Source organism: Danio aesculapii, chromosome 2, assembly GCF_903798145.1.
Source record: "Danio aesculapii chromosome 2, fDanAes4.1, whole genome shotgun sequence".
NCBI lineage: Eukaryota > Metazoa > Chordata > Actinopteri > Cypriniformes > Danionidae > Danio > Danio aesculapii.
Genome location: NC_079436.1, coordinates 5,898,733 through 5,908,411, shown reverse-complemented (window position 1 = coordinate 5,908,411; position 9,679 = coordinate 5,898,733). Strand labels below are relative to the sequence as shown.

The 9,679-nt window shown below is 37.0% G+C and overlaps 1 protein-coding gene across 1 annotated transcript; it reads left to right on the top strand.

Moving 5' to 3' along the window:
- Nucleotides 1-3,381: 3,381 nt before the first annotated feature.
- tsen15 (TSEN15 tRNA splicing endonuclease subunit) lies at nucleotides 3,382-9,068 on the top strand. Its single transcript, XM_056471603.1, has 4 exons — nucleotides 3,382-3,899; nucleotides 3,999-4,080; nucleotides 5,547-5,682; nucleotides 7,412-9,068. Exons 1-4 carry the CDS (start codon nucleotides 3,843-3,845, stop codon nucleotides 7,578-7,580), a joined length of 444 nt encoding a protein of 147 aa, XP_056327578.1. The 5' UTR covers nucleotides 3,382-3,842; the 3' UTR covers nucleotides 7,581-9,068.
- Nucleotides 9,069-9,679: the final 611 nt, after the last annotated feature.

Sequence of the window (9,679 nt, the reverse complement as noted above, 5' to 3'; positions counted from 1 at the left end):
TGAACAGTTTAAATTGGCGAAAGTGAAGAAAAAAAAACCTTGAGAGAAACCAGGCTCAGTTGGGCACGACCATTTGAATTTCTCCGCTGGCCAAACGTCTTGTGCAGAGCTGCAGTCTCAGTGGCGGAGGCTGGAAGCTGGCCTCAGCGAAGACTCGTCTGTCCCTGGAGCGTGACAGGAATCAGTCTCATGTTCTCCACTCCTCCATGACCACCACAATAGCTGCTCAGGATACGGAAACCTTGGGATCATCTCGTCGTTGGTCTTGGATTGAATCAGTGACTCTGCATAGTCTGAGGGCCTCGGGAAGAGTATCCCCAGGTGGAAATGGAGAATAAAGAGAATAATTAGAATAATCATTATAACACATGTTCTGTTGTGTTTTTCTTTTTGTTTGTTTGTTTGTTTATTTGACTCATTTAAATACAGCTTTAGTTTTAATTAAACATTTTGCTTTTAATTGAGCTGACAATAGCGCCTATTTCACTCTCGGTGTAATTTTGCTTCATGTCTATGCACTGTCCTATCATAATAAAGGCTGAACCCCCAAAATAAATCTTAAAAAAACATTTGGCTTTAACAAAATAAATAGAAGTCAATATGTTAGTATTAATCTGTTACAGCGTTTCCAAATGGGAATATTTCTGATATGTCTTCTAAAGTATACTGCATATGTAGACCACTATATGTAAGAGAAGATAATAGTATATTTTTATAAGCTACAGTCATACAGTATATATACATCTGTTACTGTTTTGTAGTGCAATTATTTTGTAAAATGAATAAAGAATTTAAATGAACAGTTGTATTTTTGACTGATTAATAATCAGGAAGACACCCAATTGTTTAACCAACTGTCCTGAAATCAGAAAGTGCGTACGACTTCATGCAGCGCTGCACAATCGATTGAAATCTGTCTTAAAGCGGTGCATGCTGGTTATAAATGTTGTCTGGATTGATGCTGCGCCAATTCCACGTGACTGTCACATGTGGCATCAAAGTACCACAACAGTGCTCCGAGATCAGACGACTGATTCAGTCTGTGCAGCGTCTGAGGAGTGACTGCAGAACCTGCGATGACGACACCGATATTACACGATTGGCCGAGTTCACCGCATGACAACAATCACGTAGAAAAAGTTCCGACTCACAAATTTCAAAACCAAACGATTAACTTTTCATACCCTCTCTATCTTGTACACATCATACTTATTAAAAGACTACAAATATTTTGCTGCAGTATTCATGTATTGTTAAATAATTTGTTCATAATGGCTAGGCTAGATTATTTGCATAGGTTTATTGGGCCTTTTTATAAAGACTGCATTCAGCTCCATGAACAATTTAAAGAGCCCCTATATTATATATGAAATAGGGTCATATTTTGATTGTAAGGGTCTCCAACAACAGTCTAATATGCATGCAAGGTCAAAAAACACTTTCATGGTCTTATAATCTGCATTTATTTTTACCTAATTATCCCAGCGACTCCCATATGAATCGTTCAGCGATTCATTTGTTCCCAAACCCGTCCTTAGCGTAAAGCTAATCTGCGCGGATTGGACCGATGACAGCCTGCTGCGATTGGTCAACAATGACAGCTTTCAGCGCGAGACAGAGTGAAATGTCCAGCTGCTAATCAACAATATAAAAGTAGTCGCGGACGCCGCCCTCTCTATTCTGCTGCCCTAGGCGCGGATATAACTGCTGAGGACGCGGATGGTGAGGGAGGGGTCGCAGACGCCGCCAGGGCCGGCGCGTCCATAGAGGCGACCTAGGTGGCAGAATAGAGAGGGCGGCGTCCGCGACACTTCCCTCACCACCCGCGTCCTCCGTTATATCCTCAACCACAGTTTTATCCAGAATAGCTGAACTATTTTAAAACTTGACCATTGCATGTGTGTAGGAACAGCTGACGATCCGAAAACAAAGCGGCACGCGTCGTGTTTTTAACGTGGCTTTACACGCGATATGAGAATATAAAGAGTTAACCTGATACAGCACACGCGGTTACAAGTAACAAAACACAACTAAATACATAATTTGCAAGCTAGAGTAAACGAGGCAACAATTTTAATCGCACGTACTTACACTTGTGAAATGGAGGAAAAAAAACGATCCATGATGCACTGATCCATGTTCTGACAGTCTTTACTGATCCTTGCTTTAATAAATGGCTGATGAAGTCTTCTTTGTTAGCATGTAGTTTCCAGAAGCACTCGAACTGCTCAAGGCTGGGCTATAATGCTAAGCCTTCATCTTTGGGTAGACTGTCGATAATATCCATCTGCACAGCATAACTTCATTCGACCGGTGTGGGTGTGTGTGTGTGTGTGTGTCTTTTTTCTGTGTTAGTGGGCGGGGCCGCAGGTTTCAAATCTCCCGGGTTTGCGCGCGCAACTACTTGTGTTTCGTAGCCGCGTCATCACGAAACACCTAATGACTCGTTATCAAGACGACTCGTTTGAAGCACTATGAGTCGACTCTTTTATAGATGAATCAATAGTTTTAAACACTGTACACTTACAGATTTAAGCCTTAGCTGGACATTTCACTTCACTTAGAGCTGTGTGACACACTACATGGAAGGGCATTTTCAAAAACCCATAATATGGGCTCTTTAACTGATATATTTTAGTGAATAACCTAAATATTAATTCGGATAAGTCTTACAGACTTGTAATAAAATAATTATCATCATTGATCCTGACACCCCTATAAAGATTTTTTAAGTTAAAAAATATTTTATTAAATATATAAAATATATGATTATAAAATACTTTATTTCCTGTCAAGCCGTTTATGTAGAATTCTTAAAAGTGACATTGATGTACCTGCTCTTTCTGGGAAATTTCTACTTAAAGTGTAGCTCATTTATTTTGGTCCTTTTGTTCAATCTTTTTGGATTAAAGGCTTTCATTATCCAAAATAATTCTATTATCCTATTAATTCATGGATATTTATTTCCCTTTTATGTGCCCTCTTGTTTTCCCCTTATTTCTAATGCGTTTGTTATATAGACTATAGTATTTTTCAAACAATAAGGGAATTATGAATTAAATTCAAGTATACTTTACTTTAATTCATAATTCTCTTATTGTTTAAAATGAACTATAGTTTGTAGAGACTGTATTCTGATTTATTTGTACTGTATATCTTTTGTTGTTATTTCTATAAATAAATAAATGATCACGCGATGTGATCGGTCACCATGACTGCCGCAACTTTGAGCCCCCGAACTGTCCGGCTTGACGGCTCCGTTTTCAACTCTGCCCCTACCTGCGCTCGGCTAATCTCGTTCATCGCCGGTTGCAGCCAACGCGGGCCTATTACGATACTATAGTGTTTCCACACGGACTCAAATAAAGACGGGACAATAACAATCTGGTTGTGTTCAAAGAGCGATCTATTTTAGATCATAATTAAAGCCTTATAATTACTAATTTATCAAGATATACACTGGGTAAGGAAACATGAATCTGTATTAGAAAGCAGTCTTAATCATACAAGGCATTTCTTTTTCGGAAATAATTCTATAGTTTTTGAAGTCAAGGTACGTTCGCACAGTGGACGTCGCTGATTTGAAGTCCCTTGGACACTTGTAGGAGTATGTAAATATTGGCCAATGATCGTCTCTGGTGTTTCTTCGTGAATATTAAATTAAGCACGTGATTGGTTTTGTAGAAAAGTCACTTATTAAATATTCATAAGAACAGCCTTCGCGGTAGTAGGATTCGCAATTCACGAATGCGCTGGTGTACGCGCACGTGGTAAATCTATAAACACGATTTTGAGACACGCATTTATTCGTTATGTGCTGTTAAGGAGAGTTGATTATTGTGATGGAAAAAGCAAATCCAGCAGATCCTCCTCCGAACTGGATCCAGCAGCACACTGTCGTAAGAGAGTCACATTCTTCTTGTTTTAAAGACAAATGAACGTAAATATGTACTGCATATTTGTATTTGTTCTAAACTGTTGTTTAATATGTTCTTCAGTACCAAGAGCTGATGCGCTTAGATGTCGGAGACAGTGCTCAAGTACATGCTACCTTCCTGGTGTACATGGATCTGACGGAAGGTGATATCAGCACTCCTAAAATCGTGATAAGTGTACTGTCGAATATGAATAAAACGAGACTAGATAACCCTTGAAGGGAGAGTTCACCCCAAAATTTAACTTTACTCACCCTGCAAGTGATTCCAATCATTTATAAATGTCTTAATTCTACTTAACACAACAGAACCCATCCGTCACACGACTGATTTTCAATATTGAAATATGATTAAAATAAAGTCAGATGTATTTTTTTACGTTGAAACAATGTTGATACAACATTTTAGGTAGAACGGTTAAAGAACCAGCTTGCATATAATCAAGCTTCATTGTTGACATACGGTTGAAAGAACGTCAGTTGATGTTTCGGAGTTGAATGATAAACTTTAAGGTATTTCGAAAAATCTTAGCCTTTGACTTTGATTTTTCTTCCTACAATAGAATCCAATGGCTATCGGTTTCTGCAAGGTATAAACAGGAACCAAATTTAATAACTTTTACGACCTTTTTTAAGACTCTGTCCATACATTTTCGCCAGGCCTCATCGCTAGGCCCACACAGAATTTGAGCGCGCAGATTTCAGCAGATTTTTAGCCCATCGTTGTTTCTGTTTATTTACTTGTGTAAATGTGTGTAAATTCATATTTTTTCAGTTTTAAAAATCATTTCAGTAATATTATTGACTAGTATGAAAATATTTATATGATTTATTTACAGTATAGTTTGTAAAGTAATATCTTCAGTCTTTTAAAAGATATATGAGAGAACTGGATTTGCACTGGATTGGATTAATTAGATTTGCTCTGTAAACGTTACATACAAGTTAAACAGGTATTGCTTTTTATTTCATATATTAAGGTTTTAGTTATGATACTCTCAAAATCATTCCGCATAAATCCGCAGATTTTTACCAAAATCCTACGCAGGAATAGCAAAAAATGTCTGCAGATCCCGTCTGGCCCTACTCATCGCCAACATTTTAACTTACAGTATTTTATATATACTAAATGCTGATTGTAAGAAACTAATCCTAAACTAAAACATTATTCATATACTGAATAAAAATGCTAATCCAGCAGGTGGCGCTTATAGAACAGCAGGAATAACAGTGTTTCCCTGGTTACTGCAGTAAACAAAGCAGCGTGATGTCAAATGTAGCCGGATTTTGTCGATTTCCGAAAAACTACACAACTTCCCAATATTTAAAGGTTAAATTCAGACAAATTTTAGCACACGGATACAAAATGTAATACCTTGTAAAAAATAACATTAAAGACTTTATAATACTTCTTAAGGGCATTAAATTTCTCTAAATAGATTTATCAACTTTTACTACTTTTTAAGACCCCGCGGACACCCTTCAAAACACCTTTTTTTTTGGGTTCATCAGAAGAAAGAAACCCATAAAGGGTTTGGAACCACTTGAGAATGTGTAAATGAGTACATTTTCATTTTTTGGATGAACTATCCCTTTATTCTTTGTTTTACAGTGCGTAAATGGAAAGATGTGGTCGGGGTTTCCTGTCCGGAGTTACAGGCGGTTCTTCTGGAGGGTCGAGAGAAGGAAGGAGAAACGATCCAGATGATTTACCCTCTGCCTTCACACAGATCCATCAAGCACAGAGAGTAGGATGCGCTGTCAGCATTTACTGTAATATGCCACTGCAAGTAGTAATGAGTGCTTTTAAAACAACACACCATGGGACTTTAGGTTAAGCTTAAAATAATGTTCATTCATTCATTTTTCATCAGTTTAGTCCCTTATTTATCAGGGGTCGCCACAGCGGAATGTACCACCAACTATTCCGGCATATGTTTAATGCAGCGGATGCCTTTCCAGACACAACCCATTACTGGGAAACTAAAATATTCAATTCAATTCATGTTTATTTATATATTGCTTTTACAATGTAGATTGTGTCAAAGCAGCTTAACATAGTTCTACTAAAGTCCAGATTTCAGAGTTGAAGATTTCACTGCTGGAAGTTCAAACACTAAAGAGCAAATCCATCGATGCGCAGCTCCACAAGTCCCGATCCGAGCAAGCTAGTGGTGACATTAAATAATGTTAATGTGGGTTTTTATAATATATTACTTTAAACTTAATAAGTTCATTCATTCATTGATTTTCTTTTCAGCTTAGTCCCTTTATTAATCTAGGGTCGCCACAGCGGAATGAACCGCCAACTTATCCAACATATGTTTTATGCAGCGGATGCCCTTCCAGCCGCAACCGAACACTGGGGAACACCCATACATTTGCATTCACACACACTACGGACAATTTAGCTTATCTAATTCACCTGTAGCGCATGTCTTTGGACTGTGGGGGAAAATGGGGCACCTGGAGGAAACCCACGCCAACATGGGGAGAACATGCAAACTCCCCAAAGAACTGAAAACTGATCCAGCCAGGGCTCGAACCAGTGACTGTATTGCTGTGAGGCAACCGTGCTATCCACTGTGCCCCTATGATGCCCTAATTAAATTGCCAATTTTTTTCAACACGTTTTCGATATTCAACTGAGAGTCAGCTTTAAAAGAATAGTTCACCCATAAAAATGATTAACCCATAATTTACTCGCCCTCATACCATTTTAGTTGGGGTGGTTTTAAATTTTATTCTTCCATTCTGAATAATTGTATTGGATGGTGACTTTTATTTTGAAGCGTCCAAAAGTCAAAATAAGCTATCTGACGCCAGGGTGTTAACACTTGTCTTATGAAACAGATCGATGTGTTTTTGTTACAAAAATATTTCCAAATCAATGTAATTCCACTCACTTTCAGCTGAATATGTTATGCACAACTGACATTATGTACAGTCGAATTATTCAGAATTATTAGCCCTCCTGAATTATTACATTAATTTCTTTTTAACGGAGAGATTTTTTTTCAGCACATTTCTAAACATAATAGTTTTAATAACTCCTTTCTAATAACAGATTTCTTTTATCTTTGTCATGATGACAGTAAATAATATTTTACTAGATATTTCTCAAGACACTAGTATTCAGCTTAAAGTGCAAATTTAAGGCTTAACTGGGTTAATTAGGTTACCAAGTTATGGTAATTAGGCAAGTTATTGTATAACAATGTCTTTTTCTGTTGACAATCAGAAAAAAATATAGCTTAAAGGGGCTAATATTATTGACCTTCGAAATGGTTTAAAAAAATCTGCTTTTATTCTAGCTGAAATAAGATTTTCTCCAGAAGAAAAAATATGATAGGAAATACTGTGTAAAATTCCATGCTCTGTTAAACATCATTTGGAAAATAATTGAAAAAGAAAACAAATCACAGCAGGTAGAATAAGTTTCTGTATATTACTACTAAACATGATTGTTTCTTACAGGTTGCGCAGTATATTAAACAGAGGTTCTCCTATCCTTTTGTGTGCGGTGGCTTCTGACTCCACTCTGGTGTACCAGAGATTATGTGATGGCTTTCTAACTCCTGACCCTCCTGTGGACATTCAAGACCAAGGTCGCCGACAGCATCGCAAACGGAGGTTACAGACATGATGGATTGTGATTGAATGAGAATTTGGTATGATTATAATTGATGTTGGCCAGTTTAACTGCATTTATAAGCTGGCATTAAGCTGGCATACGAGCATGCAGTAGAGCTACAAAACAATTTAGAACAGCTGCAAATGTTTATGCATTTGTGAATACATGTATACTTACATGTAAATATATAAATGTATATATTCATGTGTGTATTCACAAATGCATAATAGGCATAAATATATATATATATATTGTTTTGTTTTAAGCCAGTGGGGTTTAAATGCAAGAAATTAAAATATTTCTGCGTGTGTGTGTTTATATAACCATAATAAATATACACAGTGCACATATGTAGTTGCAAAAATGTATTTTTTTTTGTATAGAACGCAATTGTGTAATTGCAAAAGTGTAAATAGTTTGTAATACATAAAACACATTACAGAAACAAAGAAAAGCCTAAAAACAGTACTTTATAAAACCAACATCACTGAGCTGCTTTTCTTTACTTCAGTATTTGCAATATATTATGTTTTGAATGTGATGCATCATTTCCACTGACAGGAAGACAAGGCAGTTCATATTAAGCAGCGTCTTCACCTTTAAAATAAAACTAAACCTCCAATAGTTTTTTTGTTTACATTACAGCAGAGCATTGTAAAGCTGCATTTGGTAACTTGTTACAGTCAAATAATTCCTTTATATCTCTTTATAATACAGCTTTCTGTGTAGAATTCCAATGTGTGTGATATGTTTTGTGGACTCGACTTTTTTTGTGAAGGAAAAGTACATACTTTTGAGTGCAACAGAGGAGTATGCAAACTTTGAGACATACTTCCTCATTACATCTCCTGTCAGTCATCTCAACACATCATCCATTTTTTCATATTTAATTACCTTACTTTATTGAAGAAGCAGCAGCAGGTTAATCTGCCATTCACGAGTATTTCATGCAGAGAAATCTCCTCAGGTCTTTTGATAATTACGCATTCAGACGTTAATGTTCAAACATGTCTTTATATAAGTTCACGTTGTTGCAGATGAAAAATAACACGGAAAACGTGATTTAAATATTTTCCAGTTGGCTGGATATTAATTAATAGTCTTTCAAAAATTTACCGAAGCCTCTCTGCTTGACGGTTGCTCTAGCGCGTCCGCCATCTTTGTAGTTTATTTACACTTTCCATCCGCGTTTGTACTTCTAATCAAATTCACGTCCACGGTTGGAGTACGGACGTTTCTACACAATGCATTTTTTTTTTTTACCGGAAATAGAGCATATGGGAACCTTTGGCATGCCCTTTTCAACATACTATGGTTTGGGAAACACTGATTCTATTTTCTAATACTATTTAGGATGCAGAACATGTCCTGCTGCAGAGGTTTGACAGGAAACCGGATTTCAGTCACTTTGTGGAAAGCATATGTGCTCTGTTTGAATCATTTACTCACACCCTTTATATTGTGGATGATTTTACCATATAAAAATAGTAATTATGTGAACATGCTATGCACCGTGTTTCATTTAGAGGGGATTATATATGCCCCTTTGAAGGGTTATCCCATGAAGTGACAGCTTTGAAGGGATTAAGTCATAGGGAATGAGCTCTTCCTAATAGAATGCAGATTCTCACATCAGTTTGTTCCCTGCACAAAGGCCTGAAGTGTCCATCAGTTGTAGGCCCAATCCAAATTCTACCCCTTAGGCCTTACCCCTACCCCTCGTTTTGCGCGTTCCCGTAAAGGGGTAAGGATGTCCCAATTCTTTTTAGCTTGAAGGCGTAGGGCTAAGGGGAAGGGGTGAATATCCCTTCAAACAAAGATTTTTCAGAACCACACTTGAAACCAAGGGGTAAGAAAATTTCCCAGAATACACCAGCCACAAGGGCAGTATAGCTGAACCCGGAAGTAATGAGATCCACAAATTAGAATAGTTTTTACATCATTACAAATTTTTACAACAAGCAAACACGTTTTAATACATTCATAACCGCGTTCGTCTTTTACCGTAGTACTTTAAAAAAAATGCTAAAATAAAAAAAACGCTAAATTTCGCAATCTATAATCCATACAAATAACTCCTGTATAGCAGTCCCACAACATTCTGACACTCG